Source organism: Dryas octopetala, chromosome 4 (genome assembly GCF_963921425.1).
Source record: "Dryas octopetala chromosome 4, drDryOcto1.1, whole genome shotgun sequence".
NCBI classification, from domain to species: Eukaryota; Viridiplantae; Streptophyta; class Magnoliopsida; order Rosales; family Rosaceae; genus Dryas; species Dryas octopetala.
Genome location: NC_141369.1, coordinates 21555149 through 21577479, shown reverse-complemented (window position 1 = coordinate 21577479; position 22331 = coordinate 21555149). Strand labels below are relative to the sequence as shown.

Genomic DNA, 22331 nt, shown 5'->3' with positions numbered 1-22331 from the left:
TATATTAATTCCTTATTACGTGTGCTTAAAGTGTACGCCGTCTGAGTGCAACCAAAGGGCTAGTATAGCCGAGCTGTGAGCGATGATCATGGCCGTCCAATACATCATAATCTTCTCTCTTTTTTCTCAGTAATTAAAGCGAAAATGAAGCATTACGAGGCATGCCGCATGCATGGTTGGGATTATCAACGTGTCCATAAAGTGGTAAGTGTGTGTGTGCAATCCCTATTCATGGCCAGGTTCAATGAACCTCGAACAGTACCTAATTTTTTTTTGTGCTGATTATTATTTAAACCTTGTTCATGGTCGGAATAGACGTCACCAAAAAAAAAAAAAAAAAAGATGTGATGGTTTTAGAGCACTGTTCATGAAGGGCTTGTCTCAGCCTTCTCGTTCTTCCACTGCGCGCCTCTCTCTTTATAACTGGTTTAGCATGTTCATGCATCTTCAACCTCTCTTTATTCCTTGAGCTCCATGGTACTTACTTTCCCCTTCTCTCTAGTCTCTAGGTCTTGCTAGTTTTTGTCTTTTAATGCACATTCTATTTGGTTTTGTTGTTTTTTCTTGTTTTATTTGATCTCATATTCCGATTGCTTCAATGGGAGATAAGATTTGTATCAGCCTAGCTATCAGGGAGTATATATGTTATTTTGAGAATTGAATAATGTTTTACTGATAAATAATGTTTAATTTGTATATTAATAGAGGTGTTCTTTCAAGGGTTCTAAAAGAAATAACTCTTCCTAGCTTGTTTCTTTAACCGAAATTATAGTAAACTAATTATAGTTTAATCATGTTGTCATGCATTTAATATATTTTGTGTAATCTGCTATATGTCCCATCATTCCATTCTTAAACATTACCAAAAGGTTAATATAAATTTGTCACAATGTGAATGTTTGATTACCGATATGCATCTGGTTTGTTCAGTGGAGCTGAGAATGTCACTTTGATTGATTTCCACAAAATGGTTACCATGGAGAAGCTCTATAGCATTCAATTCGAGTACTTGAATGCACTTTCATTTGAAGGCTTGGATCATGTAATCGGCAGCCAAGAAATGCACCATTGTAACTTCCTAAGACCCATGAATGTGCCTGTTATTAGTTTGCATTCTCACGGATTTCTCTCAACCGAATTCAAGCCATGCAATACGCCGGTCTTGTTCTATCAGCACGAAAGGGAAGGGAGGTGGTGGTGGTGGCTGGAGGAGGCTAATTCCAAGGAGTGTGGACTAGGAAAAGGAAATGTCAAGCAAGAGTTGGTGCTCCATCCCCAACTCATTGAACACCTTAATGGAGTTGCATACCAAATGGGAAGTGTCATGTTAGAGAACTCATCTGCACCATGGCTTGTAGTGCTCTACAATCTTTGGAGCCTCATTTTCCAGGTAAGATAGATCTTGGCCAATTATAATGCAGATCAAAGCTATCTTTTTGTTCTTAGTTTCGTACGGATTGATTATTATATTTTCCATTTTGATAATTAAATAGGCTATAACCTATGGATGAATCACATGTTAAATTGGTTGATGGGCAGATGGTTGGTACTGGTCAGATGAAGTTGGGCAAATTCAGGTCAGATGGTGACCTCACATGGCACATGCTAAGCAAGAATTGCAGCTTAGGTTCTCCCACTAGTACTATTTTATCAAACACTCCTACAGACCCATCAAATATTACTCCTTCAAGACGGTTCACACTGATCTGTTGATGGCTTTTGTTGATGCCCAATGATCATGATAAAAGCCATGATGTATCTTCTGGTTTGGAATTTAGGATCTCTTAGCAGCACTGATGTGTGGTTTCAATGTCACTGCTGTTGATGCTAGAGTGCTCCTATCTTCTACTGAAGAGTTCCCCTTTGCAACTTCAAGTCCTTTGTGGTCATGTGTTTAAGTACACCTGATCACACCGGCTGCTCCTATTTTCCTGAGCAGATCACAAATCTCAGGTGCAATATGGTGGCAGTCTAGTATATTTCCAACTTAATATTTCTAGCTGTGTGAGAATGAATGTTTGATTTTTATGCTTTAGTTTTCATATTGTGTATTTCATTTCCAACCTTGCGAGAGAGTTTAATTTCCTTTTGAGTTCTGAATTTCCTGGCTTTTTTACTGTCAAAGTGTGTATTATCAATAATTCTATCTGAGTATTGCTTCCACTAATCTCTTGATTGCAACTTTCAAAACATATTTAGAGTGCTGAAAGTCCAATTGAAGCCCTTGTTATTTTCACTTTTGTGTAATTTTGAGGGTTTAACAGGTTTTTTTTGTGGCTTCTAACCTCATTAAACCCTCCTTACTCCAGGCATGGTATTGAATATTAATTGAATAATGCTTCTTGCCAAAAAAATTACCCACAGAAATGGGATGCACCATTTATTTTGCAGAAAAGAAAATTACTGTTGTTTTACAATTGACTTCATATTCATTCCAATTTACTCACACCCTTAGATGCCAATGGACTTCATATTCATTCCAATTTACTCACACCACAAATTTACAATGGACTGCTTCATGAAGACCCCAATTAGGAATTTTCTATATGCTTCTCTCTTTACTAGCCTTTGAAAGCTCGACCTTGAGAATAGCCTAATAGGCACTCAACCACCAAAGCTTGGATGATAAAAAAAAACTACTCCAGAACTGTGATATCTGTAATGCATCTTTTGGAAAATTGAATTATAAATAACAATATGCAGTGCACTTTATTAGGCATTGCCTGCAAAGCCAGCCTACCATGCAGAATAGAGGAGAGTGTGAGGCGTGTTGGGAAAATAAAGAGCCATTTTAAGGTGTTAATTTAAATTGTACCAAATACCAAAAAATGCAAAGGAACATTTGTATCTCATCAGGACTAGATTCATATTCTGACAAACCCACCCGCCAAACCCCATAAATGAATGGACAGGATTCCTCTTATTCGTTGATTACCTTTTACATAACTTGCGTAATTTCTTCCCTTCCAATTTTATGTCTAAAAGATGAGTTCTTGGTTAAGATTCAGTGTTTTCAGACGCAAAAGCGTCACGTGAGGCGTTTGCAGTCTCGCAAAGCGAGGCGTAAGCCTTGACGCGTATAGCGTAAGCCTTTCGGGCATAAAAAAATATAATAATAAAAAAATTATAAAAACAATTATATAACTAAAAATAGCATTAATTGTCATTCATAAATAAAAATCATCCATATTACATATCAAATTCAATAATATTGTTCAAATTAAATAGAAATCCAAACAAGCATATTGATCTAACAAGATCATTCACAAAAACCAGCAAAAATTCCAGCATATTAATCTGCGAATACACACAATATTCACAGAATCACAAATATAATACCAGCAAAAATTCCCAATATTCATTATTCACAACAATTCACAATACTCAGTTTTCACTATTCACAATACTCTGCCCAAAACACATCACAATTCACTGCACTTCACAATTCCGTGAATTTCACAATATTCAGTTATTCACATAATCACATAATCACAAATTCAATTCAATATTACAGATCACAGATGAGAAGAAATCAAGAAAGTTAAAACAAACATACATGATAGCTGTGCCACAGAGATGAATGTCGCCAGACTGTGTAAGAGGCGGAGACCCCTTGCTGAGCACAGAGAGATTGAAACTTGATTGGCCGGCTAGCTGGAGACCCCTTGCCTCTGTCGCCGGACTGTGTAAGAGGCGGAGATCCCTTGCCTCTGTCGCCGACTCGCCGGACTGTGTAAGAGGCGGAGACCCCTTGCTGGCTAGCTGCGCAGAACAGAGATGACTTGATCGGCCGCCGTCCGAGACCACCCAGCCGCCTTGTCGTCGTGAAGAGAGAACCTAGAACAGAGAAGTTGAGAGAATGGCTGATAGGGCAAGGTCTGATGGACTGAAGGGGTTTATTAAACTCTCAGCCCAAAACGAGGTCGTTTTGGGACTGAGTTTTTGAAAAAAAAAATCCCGCAGAGGTGGTCGCGAGGCGTCCGCCTTCAACGCCTTGCCGTCGCCTTTCAGTCCTTTTACACAGTCCGGCGACGTCGTGCGCAATCGGCTGCCGCCTCGCCATGACTCGCGCCTTGAGGCGCGCCTGAAGATCGCCTTTGAAAACACTGTTAAGATTATAACTGCTAGTAACTCTATTACCAAAGAAAGGAACTGCCTGTGATTTAAGCAATTAGCAATATTGAAGATTTTTCACATAAAGACAAAGCGTCGTTGTTATAGATTAGTTGGCTGGACAGAGACATAAGGGTATCATATGGGTTTTTCACTTTTTCTATTCATAATATATTGTACAATTTTAATGTGTATGGGAAATAACAATTGCAGACTAGGACACATCATTATCATGGTGCCCATTGAATCATAAAAGCCATAAAATTGGTTCAAAAGAGAATATAGTGGGTGTAGTGTAGACTGTAGAATACAATAGAACAGATGGGTTGGCTTGACAATTCCCTGTTTTGGATGCAAATCATTTATTTCTTTGTAAATTGGAGAGATCATATCATCAATCCATAAGCTGAGTCCTAAAAACACTAGTAAAAACCATTCATACATGGGAAAAATATACATAAACATCAAGCCAATCTGTCTCTTCAGGCTTTCTTCTGCTTTCTTTCTGGTGGGGGAAACAAAGTCTTGAAGATCCAAGCAGCCATAATTGCTCCAATGAAGGGGGAGACCCAATAAACAAAGAATTGCTCCCAAGTGTTGTGCCAGTTGTTGACATAAGCCCAGCCAAAAGCATTGGCAGGGTTCATGGAAGGCCCTGTGTACCCATTCCCTGCAATAATCAATCCCACTGTAACTATGGAAAGCAACCAGATCTTCAAAATTGGATTCCTTGGACCTTTAAGCATAATAACAAACGCAGAAAAGCAGATAGAAAAGGTGAACAACCCCTCAGCTATGGCACCAGTATGTAAATCCACTTTCAGAGAAGGCCCTTTAAGCATATGCTTATACTGATTTGGCATGACCTGCAGGATTGCCTTCGCACCACCTACTCCACCGGCTGCCTGAGCCGGGAACCGGACCGCCGTGGAGAGGAGAGACCTGTCAGGGGCGAGGCCTGCAGCATAAAAACTGGCAGTGGTAGAGGGGTTGTAGCTGGCACCACCCAAGGCCTTGCCTATCAAGCCGAATGTCAGCATCAGAATAGTGGCAACTATGGTGCTGATGAAGAGTCCTGCCAAAGTCGTTGCTTGAACACCAAGAAATGAGGCTATGATGCTTGTGAAAACTCCTATGCTTGGAACACTGAAAACCCACATGGATGTCAAAATTGCATCTCCTACTGCAACCTTGATGACCCCCATCCTATCTTCTTTTGCTCTCTCTCTCTCTCTCTCTCTCTCTCTCTCTCTCTCTCTCTCTGCTCTCCCTAGCAATACATGTATAATCAGTACTATCAGCTTATCCTTGTGACTTGGTAGTGTTGTTTAGTCTCCTCTGTTTTGGATCTATATATATGATATGTCCCACAAATGTATAGCTAAAAGCCTAAAAACATGTAAACTAAAAAACTCAGCCTTCCTACAAAAAAACAACCACATCAATGTCAAACACAGGCCTTGCTGGTAGAAGGCACTTTTTGCATTAACAAAACACGCTTTTTACCATTCCTTCTCCCCCTGCTTACCTACCAAAACAAGAGGAGTGCACGAGTTAAACGCTTAATCTTTTTAATAGTGAGGGTGGTCTACAAAGGCATATAAAATTTATCCCATTTGGATGTTGACAGGAATTGGAGCCACATTCAGAGAAACTAAAGGTCAAGTACTCAATTCTCAACTGCTAAAGAATCTGGAAGACTGGATTCCCAGTTTTGCTTAAGTCATTGAACATGTAACGGATTCGTAATAACTTTATTGTTAGTAAAAAAGTGTAACTTACTAGATCATAGAGGCCAATAGTCAGAGTCAAACATTGGTGGAAGGATAGTGTGGGTTTATCATTTTAGTGGTAGACAATTTATCTCACATCCGTGATAAAAATTCGACTCTTATCCTTCCCTATTATAATTGTGCAATTGGGTCTGTTGTACGCCATAACTATGAGTCCCTTTTCTAATGCAAATCACCTTGGTTGCTTCAAGTCTTGCCCCTTGGTCTAGTATTCCAAGGGTGGAAAACAATCCCGGTAGAGTAGATATATACAGGTCCTTGTGGAAATGTCTAGGGGACTTTATAGTTAAATGATCACTAAGGTACATGGCTAAGATAGTAATATGCTCCCACATATTTTGGGTCACAAGTTGCCTTCAATTCTATTTTTTGCTTGTGTTCATTGTCACTGACTCACTGGTTTTGGTTTTGTGGTGTTTGTGGGCTTGGATTCATTCTTTACTATTACTAACAACAATCTCATCCATCTTGGGCCAATATGTGGGGCCGAAAGCCCAAAACAAAGGAGCATAAGTGAGGTATAGAGGCCCACCAACCTTACCCTGTCATAAGCTTTAGTGGAGCTGGGCAGCAAAAGATATCCCCATGGCAGTCCCATTAGATGCCATTGACAGAAAGAAAACGTGTAAGTGTGTAACCAATAATTGCCAATTATTTATACTAGAAATATAACTGCAATGCTTGGATTTTGTGGAGGGCAGATCTGTCATCAACGATCATCAAGATTCAAGAAGAGGTTTCTTGTAACTTTGTAAAAGTAGTAATGAATACTATTATGATTATCATCATACACTTTTTAATGATTTCTTACGATTTATATCATGAGGTTAACCCTTTTGTTATTACTCATTACAATTCATATTAACATCAAATGGTTTAAGAATCATAGCAACACCATATGCTTTTGGTCTCTGATTATTCTAATCAAGTGGGATTTAAGCAGGGAGCAGACCCTATCATACAGAAACATATGTCTTGGTGACTAACTTCAGATTATCAATGGAATATAAAATTATTAGCTGTGTCGGTGGGTTTCTCTAAAATAATATTACAAAAAAATCTTGAAAAGCTAAAGGTCAAGAAAGAGTCTAGTACATGTTGGGTAGTAATTCAATTTGAAAGAGAAGCATATAACATATAATAATATGTACTCAGCTTACTGTTATATTAATGTTTGGAACCAAAATCTTCTCTAGTTAGTAAGATTTGTAATCCATTATTAATGCACATCACTCTAATTTCCTTGTGCAGCTCTGAATTCAATATGTGAAGTCAGAAGGAGTAACGAATCACTAATATATTGTCTGCGTATCACAGACAAGGCTCATGCTAATATAAAATACCATTTCAGTACCACCCCAAGTGTTTTACTTTGTTTTTGACTTGAAGAAGACATGTAACTATGTAAGTATGTAAAAGTGTAAAACTCATACTGAACATTTTATGATTTTTATGTACCATGATCTTCATTTTGTTGGTCAAAGATTGCCACAAACTGAACATGATAAATTTCGAACTCTTTTGACTCCAATCCAATCATATGCTTAAAGAAAAAAAGCAACCAAGCTAGCAAATAACTTTGTTCTGCAACTCTATGATAATCCCAACAGGCGGCAACAGCCTAATGATTCTAATGAAGCTCTCTGTATTTACAAGTACACCATTAAGATATTTATTAAAAAAGGCTAAATTTGTAAACGCCATAGACTTTGGATTACTTCACCCATTCCTAGGTACGCGGTGTGGACTGAGCAGTGACTGAGAACACTTATTTCTTTGGTTACAGATATGCTGCAGCAGATACAGCTAATACAGCTAATAAACAATCACAATTGGCTTACTTAAAGAGGACCAAATCCCATCAAGAAGGGCCAGCCAAGGAGATCTAGCTGCAGACAAGCACTTCTGGGAGTCCTCTATATATCACTTTCTTTCTTTATTCAAGAAAGTGATAAAAGCTTTCAAAGCAAAAGAAGAAAAGAAAAAGCAGAGGGGTGAGGGCTTTACAGAGAGAAAGAGAAAGACTACTGAAAGAGAGTTTATTGCCTCTTTCTTTCTCTTCTTGGAGGGTTTTATTTGCATTTCAGTCCCATTTCTCCATTGCTCTCAAAAACCCACATTTAAAAGATTGGGTTGGAGAAGAAGAAGAGAGAGAGAGAGAGAGAGAGAGAGAGAGAGAGATGGGACTGTACACAAGTGTATGTTGTATTGCACTGGTGGCCCTGCTTACTGTAACCTGCACAAGTGGGGAAGATCCATATAGGTTCTTCAACTGGAATGTCACCTATGGTGATATCTATCCCCTTGGAGTGAAACAAAAGGTACTTACTTTTATCATTCCTCTCTCTCTCTCTCTCTCAAGCACACAAACAAACACATTTTGTTTATGTTCAGTTTTTCTGTTCTGGGCAGTTTCTATTGGTTGATGAAAAGAGCAATGACTGGTTGCTAACATGAGTTCTCAAACAAAATGCAGGGGATATTGATAAATGGGCAATTTCCAGGGCCGCAGATCGACTCGGTCACCAATGATAACCTCATTATCAGCGTTTTTAATAGCCTGGACGAACCCTTTCTCATCTCTTGGTTAGTGATTCCTCTGTTTTTTTTGTTCCCTTTTGATATAATTTTATTGTTCTGTTATAAAGATATATTTTTTATTGTTAAATACCAATTATTTTATGTATTTTGCCTGATATTTTATGTATTTGACCTGATATTTTGTATTTTATTTTAGTTACTATGGCTTAAGAAAAATTATCATTAAGTTAGAATCATTATTTCAGTAGTCATACTTGTAATCTTGGACTACAACCTTAGAAATCAGATAAAGTTATTAATAGGAAGGCAAAATTCAGTCAGCTTTGAGTAGGCACACTAGACCCTTTAATTAGCAGAATGCCATTACTAAGATTACCCTGAATTAGCAGTTGGACTTAACCATTAAGTCCTGCAATTCTTGTTCAGGAATGGTGTACAGCAGAGAAGGAACTCATGGCAAGATGGGGTCTTCGGCACAAATTGCCCTATCCCACCAGGACATAACTTCACTTATAATCTCCAGGTCAAGGATCAAATTGGCAGTTACTTCTACTTTCCTTCACTTGCATTTCACAAGGCTGCAGGAGGGTTTGGTGGCATCAAAATTGCAAGCCGCTCGGTGATTCCTGTACCTTTCCCTCCTCCTGCTGGAGATTTCACCATACTGGCAGGAGACTGGTTCAGTAAAAATCACACTGTAAGAAGCATGCTTAGAGTTTTATGTCAATTATAATACATACATATGTTTAATGTAGCAGAAAATTGGAAAATGAGCCATGTGATATGTGTTTGTTAATTGATGGGCTTGTTTTGAATCTTACAGGATTTGAAAGCAATTTTAGATGGTGGGAATAATCTTCCCTTCCCCGATGGACTCCTCATCAATGGCCGTGGATCAAATGGGAATACATTTACAGTTGATCAAGGTAACTAGTCAATACAATCAGTGGTATGAGCACCATCTGTTTGTGGTCATGGTATTAATGTAACTTGCTTTATGTGTCATACTTGCTGGGCAGGCAAGACTTACAGGTTTCGGATATCCAATGTGGGGCTTACAACTACCATCAATTTCCGAATCCAGGGGCACAAGATGCTGTTGGTAGAGGTGGAAGGCACCCACACGCTTCAAAACACTTACAATTCCCTTGACATTCATTTGGGGCAGTCTTATTCTGTATTGGTTACTGCTGATCAACCAGCACAGGATTACTACATCGTCGTCTCTACGCGTTTCACTTCACAAGTGCTCACTGCAACCTCCATTCTTCATTACAGTAACTCAGCAGGAAGCGTTGCCGGTCCTCCCCCTGGTGGACCAACAATTCAGATTGACTGGTCTCTTGAACAAGCCCGATCTCTCAGGTACTTGTTTTCATCACTGTCTTCCGTTAGGAAGCAAATACCTTATATACGGTAGTGCCAGTTTTCATTGGGCTGACATTGATTCTGCTTTAGTCATATAGAATTCATTCAAAAAACTCGTGCTGTTTCATTGTTTGCACTAACATGTATAATTAAGGAGTCAGCACTCAGCACAAGCAACCTAAGCTATTACTATGAACTATACTATTAAACATATATCAAATTTCCAAACTTCAGCATTTTATTAATTCAAGAATTTTAACCTATTAACTATCAAGTATCATTGAACATGATATGCATAAAAAAAATTAACCTTTTCCATTTAATAGACCTATTATACATCACTTGTAACATAAAACGAATTGTTGATGTGCTGTGCCGTGAAAATCATAAGACCTATGTGCTATGCCTTTTCTGTGTTACCCAGATAATATATTCTCGTACTTATCTGGAATGGCATGTGTAAAAAACCAGACGGAATTTGTCAGCAAGTGGACCAAGACCTAACCCCCAAGGCTCATATCATTATGGATTGATCAACACCACCCGCACAATCAGGCTCAAAAACTCTGCTCCAATGATTAATGGCAAGCAGAAATATGCTGTGAATAGTGTATCATTCGTCCAACCTGACACGCCACTCAAACTTGCTGACTACTTCCAGATCTCCGGGGTGTTCTACCTCGGAAGCATCTCAGACAGCCCCACAGGTGGCGGTGCTTATCTCCAGACTTCTGTCATGCATGCTGATTTCCGAGGCTTTGCTGAACTAGTGTTTGAGAATGCAGAAGACACAGTGCAGTCATGGCACATTGATGGCCATAATTTCTTTGTTGTGGGGTAAGTTTGTCTGCCTAATCGGAAGTTCAAACATTTTGCACTGCTATGCAATGTGAGAAATTCAACACTGCAAAAATCCAAAATTGGATGCAATGATGAGAACATTTGATTTTTAGATATCTTAACCATGGTCATTTTGATATGGACAGAATGGATGGTGGAGAGTGGACTCCTGCAAGCAGATTAAGATACAATTTGAGGGACACGATTTCTCGCTGCACCGTTCAGGTACATTGAGAAATTCTTTTGTTGGATTCCATTACCATGTTTGGCAAAAATGCAGTTTCTTAAAAACTTTTTAACTTACAGAGTATGTGTTCATGATTGTTTTTATATGTATGTTAGGTGTATCCCAACTCATGGACTGCAATTTACATGCCTTTGGACAATGTGGGAATGTGGAATATAAGGTCTGAGAACTGGGTTCGCCAGTACTTAGGCCAGCAATTCTATCTTCGCGTCTACTCCCCGGCAAATTCATGGAGGGATGAATATCCAATCCCAAGGAATGCTCTTCTATGTGGCCGGGCATTAGGCCGTCGAACTCGGCCTCTATAAGGAAACCAGCATCTTTGGAATGCATAATTGTCATGAGTGGTTGTTCAGGGTTTTCTTAGATGTGAACTAGGAGAGAAGATGTAGTCAGGGCTTAACTCGAGCCATTTTCACCCTTGTATTTTTCTTTTGAGAAGGTAGATTGCTCTTATTGCAGGAGTTGTTTCTTTTCTGTGTAATCCAAATCAAAACTCATTGGATGTAATTTGCATGGATCTTGTATTATTTTTTAACATTTTTTTAGCCAGAAAGCAAATCTTTAGCCCAATTCTGCTCCTCTGAACCTTGACATTGGTAATTAACATCTGCTCATGATCTGCAAGTTAGTGCAAAAATTTTGATTTTGTATTGTTAATTATCACTTAAAAAAGGACCCTTTTACATGGTCTTTGGATTGGTAACAAATTAAGGCTTATATATCAGCTTTGTGGAAATTATTATGATATGCGTCGACCATTGTCAAATTACTTGCTACCTAACTAGTTAACCAACCATTCGACAAAAAAGTTATCCCAATGAATTTCTCACCGTATATAGTGAGCTATCCAATCTAGAAATTTAAACATGGAGAGAATTAATGTCAATATATAGAGCTTATATAACTTTAGTACGACACTTAGCCAAACCATTAATCAATCAGTGTGAGATTACTGTTGCTAATCAGTTGGCGGTGGCCAACCCACTAGCAGTGCTGCCATGCACGTCCGACCCTACTTGTGTCCCGGCCCGATCGACAAATTAATTGACATATATATCCATATATATAGATGATGACTTGATGAGATATGGGTATCGATCCCACAGGCCACACTCCACTAGCTACACCCACTTGTATTTGCAAATTGCAAAAGTAGGAGGTACGTACGTGTAGTTAATTTGATTTGGTGCGTAAAAGATTAATGATGGTCGATCGTCAGTATTAGAGTTGACCAACTTCAATGTGTTTGGTCGGTCGGTCATGCCTTGATGCCTCTACATAAATTCACAAATTAGTTAGGTTTTTGGGATACGATCGAAGATGTCAAACTTCTTTAAAGGAAGCATATATATATATATGTTAAAAAAAATGGCAGAAAGTAACTAATCAAATGTGAAACAACCTAAAAATTCCAAACATAATATTAGGTTCCTTATAAATTGTATAATGTGAGACAATTATCTTTCAAAGGATGATTAACATCCTACATGAATCTCGCATCTTTCATTTCGCTTTAGCTTTTAGCCTTTTAGATCCCAATTACTCACAAAATTAGATGAACCATATAGCCTACGAAGAATGTTCATATATGAAATACAGATGCTACAACGATCAATTCGATAAAAATTAAAACTAGTTCATAATTAACTTTAATGATTAGTTAACACAGGCTTATAAATATTAGGTCACTAGATATATGCATGCGATAATTAATAAAAAGTACATGCCATAATAAGAAGTATATCTATGCATGCAGAGTGAGAATTAATTACTGTATACATAAGTCAAAGCTCAACTGGTGGATGCAACTTATATATTTTGACTTTCAGTAGTACTATTTCCCATTTAATGTTCCCGCCAATTCCCCAACGGCCCCAACGCGTCCCATGAACATGCACCCATTAAAGGCTGTTTAGTGTATACTTGGTTAGCTAGTGATCGAGTGAAAGCCTATATATATCGTACAGCTTTTGAACAAACAAGACACCTCAGAATTTAATTATTCATTAGCATAACAAAGGCCATGGGTGTCTCTCCAAAATGGCTTTCTTTGAGTCTTCTTGTCCTCTACATTGTCCTCCAATTGAGTGCAATCACTACTCTAGGTGATGGCAAGGTTGACAAAACTAGATTTGGCGATGATTGCCCATGGGGTCGGCGGTCCTGTGGTGGCCGGTTCGGTCGTGGGCCTCGTGGTGGTGGTAGGGGACCTCGGGGTGGTGGCATTGGTGGTGGAGTTGGAGGAGGAGGAGGAGGAGGTTTTGGTGGTGGTGGAGGTGGAGGTGGAGGCCTAGGAGGTGGTGCAGGTCATGGTGGGGGAATTGGAGCTGGGGGCGGTGCAGGTGGCGGAGCTGGAGGCGGCGGCGGATTTGGCGGTGGTGGAGGAGGTGGGGCTGGAGGTGGTTCAGGTCATGGTGGAGGTTTTGGAGCTGGGGGAGGTGTAGGTGGAGGAGCTGGAGGAGGCCTTGGGGGTGGTGGTGGTGGTGGCGCTGGCGGTGGAGGCGGTGGTGGAGTTGGTGGGGGTTCTGGGCATGGTGGAGGCTTTGGAGCTGGGGGAGGTGTAGGTGGTGGAGCAGGAGGAGGCCTTGGTGGTGGTGGTGGCGGCGGAGCTGGAGGTGGAGGCGGTGGTGGAGTTGGTGGTGGTTCTGGGCACGGTGGAGGCTTTGGAGCTGGAGGTGGTGGTGTTGGGGGAGGTGTTGGAGGAGGTGGCGGTGGAGGTGCAGGAGGAGGCGGCGGTGTAGGTGGTGGTTCAGGCCATGGAGGCGGTTTTGGTGCAGGTGGCGGTATAGGAGGTGGAGCTGGTGGAGGTGTTGGAGGCGGAGGCGGTGGAGGTGCAGGCGGAGGCGGCGGTGTGGGCGGAGGTTCGGGGCATGGAGGAGGTTTTGGTGCAGGTGGTGGTGTAGGAGGTGGAGCTGGCGGAGGAGCTGGTGGTGGTTTGGGTGCAGGGTTAGGTCATGGTGGTGGCCACGGTGGAGGATTCGGAATTGGGATTGGGATTGGGATTGGAGTGGGAGGTGGTTCTGGTGCTGGTGCTGGCCAAGGATCTGGAAGTGGGTCTGGTGGAGGTGGTGGACGTTAAAACTTAAAACTTAATTAGAAGCAGTTTCTGCATTTGAATTCGTCGTGATCTCCCAATTGATTGTAATTCCAGAAAACGAAAAAGAAAATGGTCTTCTTAGTCGATTAATTATAAGCTATGAAAGCATTGAATTTTAAGAGTGGCAGTATTTAATATTACTGTATTTAGGCACATTGATAGGTTACTCATTCATGTAATTATCAATGCAGAACTTCACTTTAAGATGGTTGAGTCTTCACTCTTCATATCACAATCACACATTAAACATAAATATATCAACTTCTAAAATATAACTTGATCACACAAAATGATCACCCCACAGCTTCTCTTCGGAAATGTATGAATATATATCTAGCTAACGGCTCACAGTGCCTCATCACCCATGATGAGAATTTTATCACTTAATTTCTTGGATTTCTTACAATCTCAAGCTTATTTATTTCACACCTATCACTGAAAGAATTGTAGATGGGAATTAAATGCCCCATCTACCCATGCTTAAGTACTATATTTAATCTTATAGAAGTCTCAGTCCTTAAACCTGCACATGCAGCTGGTTCCAGAGGCCCCTGAACTTGTTAAGAACAAGTAATGGTGAAAACTGAAAAAAGTGAATGCACCCTTCTACTAGTATGTCATAAATTATTGGATTAATAGAGAAAAAATGAAAAAAAAAAAAAAGTGATAACTTTCAAGATGACTGATCTAGTGATCTCTTTTTCTTCTTGGTTTTATATCACACTTATATACCCATTTAATAGTTGCATTCGCATGAGTGGCAAAAAAAAAAAAAAATAGTTGCATTCGCATGCAATAAACAAATAATTGCCACAGAAAGTAAATTTTACAAATTAGGAAAGTAAATCAATTATGTAGGTAGCTTTAGCTTTTGAAAGTAGCACAGACCTTCCAGTACATTGTTTTGCTCCGACAAAAGCTAACTGCTTTCCCACTTGCTCCCCCAATTATGTGACCCCTAAATCCTACAAGCATTGAGAAGAGAAGAACTCCCGAGTTGCTGAATTTAACTCTTTTTTGGTTTTTTTATTAGAAAGAGGAGAGGTCGAATTTGAATGCAGATGAACAATTTTATAAGTCTTTTAACTAGTGTACTCAATAACTGCAACTTCTTATTTACTGAATTAGACTTAAATGACATGCCATGATAACATCCTTTTAGCAATATTGTTTTAGCAAGGCCATTGATCATACGTAGCACTCCAGGCCATCCCAATACATTCTTCTCTCCTTCATCGATCTCATCGAAAATTAATTGTAGTGATTAATACCAACACTTAGAAGCGGCTCATCAACATTTAGAAACCAATGAGCATATGAAATGTCAGCAAGTGTTTAGGCCAACCAAGCCCAAGCGAGCAAGGCATAGGCTTTGGGCCTCCTATAGAACAAAGGCCTCATATAGATTAAAAGCATTTTATACAGTGCAATGACCCACTAACCTTTGACGTCCAACACATTCTTATTTGAGGCCCCCATAAAAAAGAAGTAAAGAAAACAAATAAAAGCCCAATAACCCATTAATCTTTACATTAAAAAAGTGTTTAAAAATCTGATTTTTAAATGGTACTTTCCCACTCTTTTTTAGGGCTGGCATTTTGTGCCGAACAACCGACTTCTGAACCGATTGGTTCAGTAGTTGGTTGTGAAATGTCAATTTTGGTTATTTGATGTCAGTTTTCGCCATTGACAATATTAGTAATGGGTTGAAAACAACTCCCCCTCGAAATACCAAAATCAGTACTACACCACCAATCGACTGCCGACCAACCCCTAAACCCAAAACTTCGGTAACCAACAACCATTGTTCAGCACCAGTCCGTTTCTATGTCATCCGCTCTTAGGCGGTTCGATCGTCAATTTTGTGAAATCAATTCAATTACCGCACTGTTTCCACACTGATTCCACCCCTACTCTTTTTGACTCTCCTAGGCCTCGTTTGGTATTTCTTTTTTAGGTCAAAATTTGAAAATTTTAGTCTTAGTCTATCTCACTTTCTCGTAATCTCAATTTCTCTTTTTCTATCTTCCTAATTATCTATGTTAAATTGATATATATTGTTGTACATTTTCTTGACATCTTAAAATTTTTGAAGTCAATAATTGTCTAACATGATATCTGAACCATTCCCAAATTTAGTCAATTTTTTAGTATATATATATATTTTTAACATGTAGGTTGAAAGTGCACATAAAGTACGACGTGTTATGTTTAAATGAATTCTTAATTAATACTTCTTAGTGACATAGGAATTTTTCAGACATAGCATAGTATTTTAACATTTTTTTGGTTTTTATATTTTTTTGAATTTTAATTTGTAGTCTTTTGGATATAGTATGTAAACAATATATCTATAATTATAAAATACGTGTATACAATACGTTTGTTTTTAAAAAATACGTTTCGGAACAAGTTCCAAGGAGGCGTTTCTCTTACTGCAATAAACCGGTTCGCCTGAGTCCTGACTAATGGAATTTCGACCGTTTATTCAAGATTAAAAACTTACGGGTCCCACAGATCGACGGTCTAGATACGTACGGTTGCTGCCTGAGACGTTGCAGATTGTAAGCAGCCCAGAGGGTGTAGGCAACGTGGATTCCCGCTGCTCAGCACTATATAAGACGGCCACTTTCCCGCGACACTTGTTGTTTTGTCTTCGACTTGTAACCTCTCACTCAATTAAACCTTGACAATCGTGATCGATCGAAATCCCTAATTTCCTCTCTGCATCAATGGAGCTTCGTTCTCGCAAGAGAGTCCCTGGCCCTTCTACCGACGGTAAAGCTTCATCCTCCATTGTTTATTTTTTTCTCTTTGTTTTTTTATTATTAGGATTTGGCCTGTTTGGTTACCGAGAAAGTTGCGGGAGAAAATTTGAAAATGTTGAATGTTAGTTCTGGTTTGAGTAGGATATGAGAAATGTTTTTAAGATGATAATTTAATTTGAATATAATCATGCTTATTGATTTGATGCCTACTCTTAAAGCAGAAAACGAGGAACTTGAGGAAGAGGAAGTTATAAGCCAGAGCAATGAAAGCTCTGAAGAAGAAACTTATGAACCGTCTTCCGATTCTGATAGTGAAGAAGGCAAGTTAAGTTGTTTCTTTATCCCCAGAATAATCGATATTCCTTTCAAGATTTTAGTTCTGTTTACTATGATTGTTTGTTTTGGTTGATAATTTTAAATGATAAACTGGGGTGGTGGTGGTGGGGGGGGGGGGGGGGGGGTTTGGTTTCCTATTTTCCCCACTCTAAGGGGATATTTTCCATCTAAACAAACAATGGGTTTTTAATGAAATGTTGGAGTCTGTTCTATTGGTAGCTTGTATGTGTTATTGACATAAGTTGAAATATCAATGCAGATGAAGAGTACCAAAATTATGAGGAAATGAAATTTATCAAGGAGCCTTTAGCCAACAAGGGGAAGGTGGAGAAAAAGAAGAAAAGAGGAGAACCAAGTTTGGAAGAGGAAGTAGCGGATTTTGAAGGTGGGGATGAACACCCATTGAATCAACAAGAAGTAGTTGAAATTGACTTTCTTGGGTTGAAGGAGAAAAAAAATAAAAAGAGGTCAAAAAGTGATAAGCCAATTTTGATGTGGCATATCTGGGAAGAGGAGCATAATAAATGGATTGATGAGAATTTAAATGAAGATTTTGATCTGGACAATCAGAATAGTGTGATTAGTGAAGTTGCTGAGGCACCATCTGATTTGATTTTACCTTTGCTGAGGTACCAAAAGGAATGGTTGGCCTGGGGTCTGAGGCAAGAAGAGTCTGAAACTAGAGGAGGAATTCTTGCAGATGAGATGGGGATGGGGAAGACTATACAAGCGATTGCGCTTGTCCTTGCCAAACGAGAAGTCAACTGGACCATTTGTGAACCAGGTTCCTCAACGGGCTTTCCTGGAATCAAAGGCACCCTTGTAATTTGTCCTATGGTTGCTGTGAGACAATGGGTAAATGAGATAGAGCGATTTACTAAGAAAGGATGCACAAAGGTTTTGGTGTATCATGGGGCCAATAGAGAGAAGAGTTCCAAACATTTCTCGGAATGTGATTTTGTCATTACTACATATTCCACTGTTGAGGCTGATTACAGGAAGTACATGATGCCTCCCAAACAAAAGTGCCCTTATTGTGGCAAGTCGTTTCTTGAGAAGACAATGTCAACTCACTTGAGATATTTTTGTGGGCCTCATGCTGTTAGAACCGAGAAGCAGTCTAAGCAACAGAGGAAAAAGAAGCCAAAGAAGACATTTGAGTCTGCTGAAGACAAAATCAGTGAGAGTGGAGGTACTAAGAATGGAGCTTGCAAGAAGAGATCAAAGCTGCGCAAGGAAGAGGATGTGGATTCAGCAGATGTTGGACAGGGCTTGAGCAGAGAGAAATCAGCTCTGCATGCTGTAAAGTGGAATCGCATCATTTTGGATGAGGTGCGTCTACATGACTTGTTGTGGTAGGGTATTGGGGAAAATTTGTGGCTATGTTTATTTTGAAATAAAGAATAATAACCAGCATCTTTCAGTTCATTTTAATTGCAAGTGGCTTTCATCAAATTATATTTTCTATATCCTCTTTTTCTCTAATTTAGCTTGATTTCTGTTCATGTTTTTGCTTAATCTATTTATGCTTATTTTATAGCCAAACAAACAATTCTTTCAATCAATTTTTTTTCAGTACTTACTTTTCTTTACTTATTTCACCTATGTTCTTTTGAAATGAATGTCTCTGACTTCTTGTTCAAACATAGGCACATTGTATAAAAGCTAGGAGTTGTAATACTGCAAAAGCTGTTTTTTCTTTAGAGTCTTCATACAAATGGGCTCTAAGTGGCACACCCCTTCAGAACCGGGTTGGAGAACTTTACTCTTTGGTAAGCTCACTATATTTTAGATATATTGACTATAATCAGTTTTTTTTTTTTTTTTTTTTTTCCGCCATCTAGCTTATATTGTTGCAATTCCATTTATGCAGATCCGTTTCTTGCAATTAGTCCCATACTCGTACTACTTCTGTAAGGACTGTGATTGCAGAATTCTTGATCATAGGTATGGTCTAAGGATAATGTTACTCATAACATGCATACCTTCATTGTTGGATACATTTTCTTTTGTTAGACATAAATGAAAAGGGAGTTCTGTCAAGATGTAGTGCTGGTTGCTTGTGAATAACATGCATACCTTCATTGTTGGATACATTTTCTCCATTCCTCATACTATCTACTTTTTTATTTGATTTATCTGTTGGCTTAAATGTGTATTCTACTGTAATACATATTTGTGACCCTGGTGCTCATTTGCAGTTCCACAACACAATGTTCGAATTGCCCTCATAGTTCTGTTAGACATTTTTGTTGGTGGAATAAAGTGAGTTTGCAGTTATTATTCTTCTTTTTACTTGTTAATTTGTTTATATGTTTGATATACCTACAGAAGTATTTATGTGCTTACATGTATTGTAATCTTTGATCTTTGCAAGAATGTGGCGACACCAGTACAGTCATATGGAAATGGCTTCTTAGGAAAAAGGGCCATGTTTTTGCTCAAACACAAAATTTTAAAGACCATACTGCTGCGACGAACTAAAAAGGGCCGAGCTGCTGATCTTGCACTTCCTCCTAGAATTGTAAGTTTTGTTGCTATATGGCTTTCTGCAATTTTGAGTCTTAATTTTTATATGTTCCTTTCTCATTCTGCTACCCATAGGTTTCATTGAGGCGGGATACCATGGATATCAAAGAACAAGATTATTATGAGTCCCTATATAATGATAGCCAGGCATTATTTAACACGTATGCCACCTTTTTCTTCCTCTGTTTTATACAACTCCTCTGGGCAGTGTTTTGCCTCTTTTGGCATATAATGTTTATCTTGAGGCTGATGGCCATTTATAGCTGTTGAATTTGTGTACTAAATTTTTTTGGATTGTCCTGTAATATGCTTTCTTCTTTACAGATATGTTGATGCGGGAACTTTGATGAATAATTATGCTCACATATTTGATCTTCTCACTCGCTTGCGGCAGGTGAGTGTAGTCATTGAAATGTAAAAGTATGCTTTCTCAAATATAAGATAATACTGCTTTCATTGAGTGAAGCTTCTGTCGCTTGACTTCTGTTAGTGCTGCTCCTTTTTTTTTTTTTTTTAAAGGTTAAGGTTCTACTGGTAAGGTAGTTCTATAGGTTGTTCTTGTCATTTGGCTCATTTTTCTTCTATACACTACAGTCTGTTGATCATCCTTACCTCGTGGTGTATTCTGCAACTGCTGCACTGAGAAATGGAAGCAAGGTTAATAATGATAACAGTGAGCAAGTATGTGGCGTTTGTCATGAACCAGCAGAAGATTCGGTGGTTAGTTGATCTTTTCTTCAACACTAAATGGATGTCTTTGTCATGTTAAATCCCAATCATGGTCACTATTATGTTGGAAGGGTGTTAGCTAAGCGTGATATTAGCAAAACTTACTTTGATCTGAGAAAAAGAAGAATACGGGTTACTCCAATTTATTATTTATTGTTTTGATGCTTTAAGTTGTCAGTTACATGCTGAGTCTCCTGCCCCTTTTTTATTGGTTTTGCTCTGTTATTATTTTTCATTCTAAAATTTTTTCTTTGATGTTCCAGGTTACCGCTTGTGAGCATGTCTTTTGCAAGACTTGCTTGATTGATTTTTCTACTTCTTTTGGACAAGCCTCATGCCCTTCATGTTCAAAGTTACTCACTGTTGATCTTACTACAAGTCTAGGTGCTGGTAATCAAACTACTAAAACTACCATTAAGGGGTTTCGATCCTCGAGCATTTTGAACAGAATTAAGCTTGACAATTTTCAGACTAGCACAAAAATAGAGGCTTTGGTATGTCATTTGATTCATCGTATATCACCATTTATTTATTCTTCCATGCTATACTGTTCTTAGTGTGCACATTATGTTTCTCAATTTCTCCATATTTTTCTTTACTGCTATGTGAATGGCTCTAGAGGGAAGAAATTAGATTCATGATTGAAAGGGACGGCTCTGCAAAAGGAATTGTTTTCAGCCAGTTCACATCATTCTTGGATCTTATTAACTACTCCTTGCAAAAGGTAAAACTAAAGTATGTACTTCAGTTTTCTGTTCGTGCAGTAAGAAAGTTCTGATACTAATTTAAAGAAATTGTTGCAGTCCGGTATCAATTGTGTTCAGTTAAACGGAAGCATGACCATGCCTGCAAGGGATGCTGCTATAAAGAGATTTACTGAGGATCCAGACTGCAGGATTTTCCTTATGAGCTTGAAAGCCGGAGGTGTTGCTCTTAATCTTACAGTTGCATCACATGTGAGTAATGCCTTTTTAAAGTTAGTTGCAAAGTTCTAACGTACCACTGAAAGCTCTATTTCATGCATATTAACTTAGTTGCAAAGTTCTATTTCATGCATGCAAATGATGGCTTCATGTGTTGGACTTCTCTAGGTTTTCTTGATGGACCCGTGGTGGAACCCAGCTGTGGAGCGGCAAGCACAAGATAGAATCCACCGAATAGGGCAGTACAAACCTATCAGGTGCACATTTTGCACCCTTTTGTATATTTTGAAGATCCTATAATATTCATTCGACATGGTTTTTCTTCCTCTGTAAGGGGTCTAATATTGTCCTCTACGTTGCAGAATTGTGAGATTTGTCATTGAGGACACAATTGAGGAGAGGATTTTGAAACTACAGGAGAAGAAAGAGCTAGCGTTTGAGGCGTAAGTTTGATTTGTCTGCTGGTTTTTCTTGTCTAAAGTGATCCAACACAACACCGTCAATGGTGGAATCCACTTAGTACTAATTTGTTTTTTTTTTTTTTTACAACAATTATTCTTACACCGTCCAATGTGCATTCTTCTACAGCACCATTGGTGGTTCTAAAGAGGCTTTGACAAGGTTGACTGAGGCTGACTTGAGATTCCTATTTGTCACCTAAGCAGATTATCCCCAAGATGAAGCAAATAATTTCCAACAGTCAACAGTATCAACTACCGCTTATATATATTTGGGGGAGTTATTATCTACATTACATTTTTGAGATGTAAAGCATTGCAGCTGCGAAGAATCTAGAAATGGAAGATTTTGAAAGGCCTTGGCATAAGGAAATAGAACATATTGCAGAGTCAAAATTTTCTGGATTATATTTGTTTTTTTAATTAAAAATGTAGAACAAGAGTTTCGTTCAATCATTATTGCTAGAAATGGAATATTTTGGAAAGCATAAGGAAATAGAACTTTAGTAAAGGCGTAAGGAAATAGAACATATTTACACAGAATCAAAATTTTCTGGATTATATTGTTTTTGTCAAGGAAAAGTAC

General features: G+C 38.7%; 3 protein-coding genes, 1 long non-coding RNA gene and 1 pseudogene across 4 annotated transcripts; 4 read left to right on the top strand and 1 right to left on the bottom strand.

The window, feature by feature from the left end:
- The first annotated feature begins 316 nt into the window (after positions 1 to 316).
- On the top strand, positions 317 to 2165 carry LOC147288136 (uncharacterized). Its single transcript, XR_015121908.1, has 3 exons — positions 317 to 477; positions 931 to 1390; positions 1540 to 2165. It is a non-coding gene; the product is annotated as an uncharacterized LOC147288136 (long non-coding RNA).
- Positions 2166 to 4439: 2274 nt separating this feature from the next.
- LOC147288135 (aquaporin SIP1-1 pseudogene) lies at positions 4440 to 5503 on the bottom strand (annotated as a pseudogene).
- Positions 5504 to 7673: 2170 nt separating this feature from the next.
- On the top strand, positions 7674 to 11440 carry LOC147288134 (L-ascorbate oxidase homolog). Its single transcript, XM_086239605.1, has 8 exons — positions 7674 to 8227; positions 8383 to 8492; positions 8874 to 9144; positions 9271 to 9373; positions 9467 to 9812; positions 10287 to 10652; positions 10802 to 10880; positions 10998 to 11440. Exons 1-8 carry the CDS (start codon positions 8087 to 8089, stop codon positions 11208 to 11210), a joined length of 1629 nt encoding a protein of 542 aa, XP_086095731.1. The 5' UTR covers positions 7674 to 8086; the 3' UTR covers positions 11211 to 11440.
- A 1488-nt stretch (positions 11441 to 12928) lies between these two features.
- On the top strand, positions 12929 to 13984 carry LOC147288133 (uncharacterized). The gene is made up of 3 exons (XM_086240984.1): positions 12929 to 13121; positions 13158 to 13640; positions 13722 to 13984. The coding sequence occupies exons 1-3, from the start codon at positions 12929 to 12931 to the stop codon at positions 13982 to 13984; spliced, it is 939 nt and encodes a 312-aa protein (XP_086097110.1).
- A 2674-nt stretch (positions 13985 to 16658) lies between these two features.
- LOC147288132 (Helicase protein with RING/U-box domain-containing protein) lies at positions 16659 to 22284 on the top strand. The gene is made up of 16 exons (XM_086239498.1): positions 16659 to 16780; positions 16992 to 17090; positions 17366 to 18438; positions 18756 to 18878; positions 18980 to 19053; positions 19308 to 19371; positions 19484 to 19630; positions 19711 to 19796; positions 19960 to 20029; positions 20230 to 20355; positions 20628 to 20858; positions 20984 to 21088; positions 21168 to 21320; positions 21456 to 21544; positions 21650 to 21730; positions 21876 to 22284. The coding sequence occupies exons 1-16, from the start codon at positions 16735 to 16737 to the stop codon at positions 21946 to 21948; spliced, it is 2640 nt and encodes an 879-aa protein (XP_086095624.1). The 5' UTR covers positions 16659 to 16734; the 3' UTR covers positions 21949 to 22284.
- The last annotated feature ends 47 nt before the right edge of the window (positions 22285 to 22331 follow it).

Coding starts and splice junctions, on each gene's coding strand:
- LOC147288134 (XM_086239605.1), top strand. CDS start 8,087: ATGGGACTGTACACAAGTGTATGTTGTATTGCACTGGTGGCCCTGCTT. Junction 9,145..9,270: donor GGTTCAGTAAAAATCACACT/GTAAGAAGCATG, acceptor TGAATCTTACAG/GATTTGAAAGCAATTTTAGA. Junction 10,653..10,801: donor CATAATTTCTTTGTTGTGGG/GTAAGTTTGTCT, acceptor TGATATGGACAG/AATGGATGGTGGAGAGTGGA.
- LOC147288133 (XM_086240984.1), top strand. CDS start 12,929: ATGGGTGTCTCTCCAAAATGGCTTTCTTTGAGTCTTCTTGTCCTCTAC. Junction 13,122..13,157: donor TGGTGGTAGGGGACCTCGGG/GTGGTGGCATTG, acceptor GAGGAGGAGGAG/GAGGAGGTTTTGGTGGTGGT. Junction 13,641..13,721: donor AGGTGCAGGAGGAGGCGGCG/GTGTAGGTGGTG, acceptor GAGGTGTTGGAG/GCGGAGGCGGTGGAGGTGCA.
- LOC147288132 (XM_086239498.1), top strand. CDS start 16,735: ATGGAGCTTCGTTCTCGCAAGAGAGTCCCTGGCCCTTCTACCGACG. Junction 19,797..19,959: donor AGCCAGGCATTATTTAACAC/GTATGCCACCTT, acceptor TCTTCTTTACAG/ATATGTTGATGCGGGAACTT. Junction 20,030..20,229: donor TTCTCACTCGCTTGCGGCAG/GTGAGTGTAGTC, acceptor TATACACTACAG/TCTGTTGATCATCCTTACCT.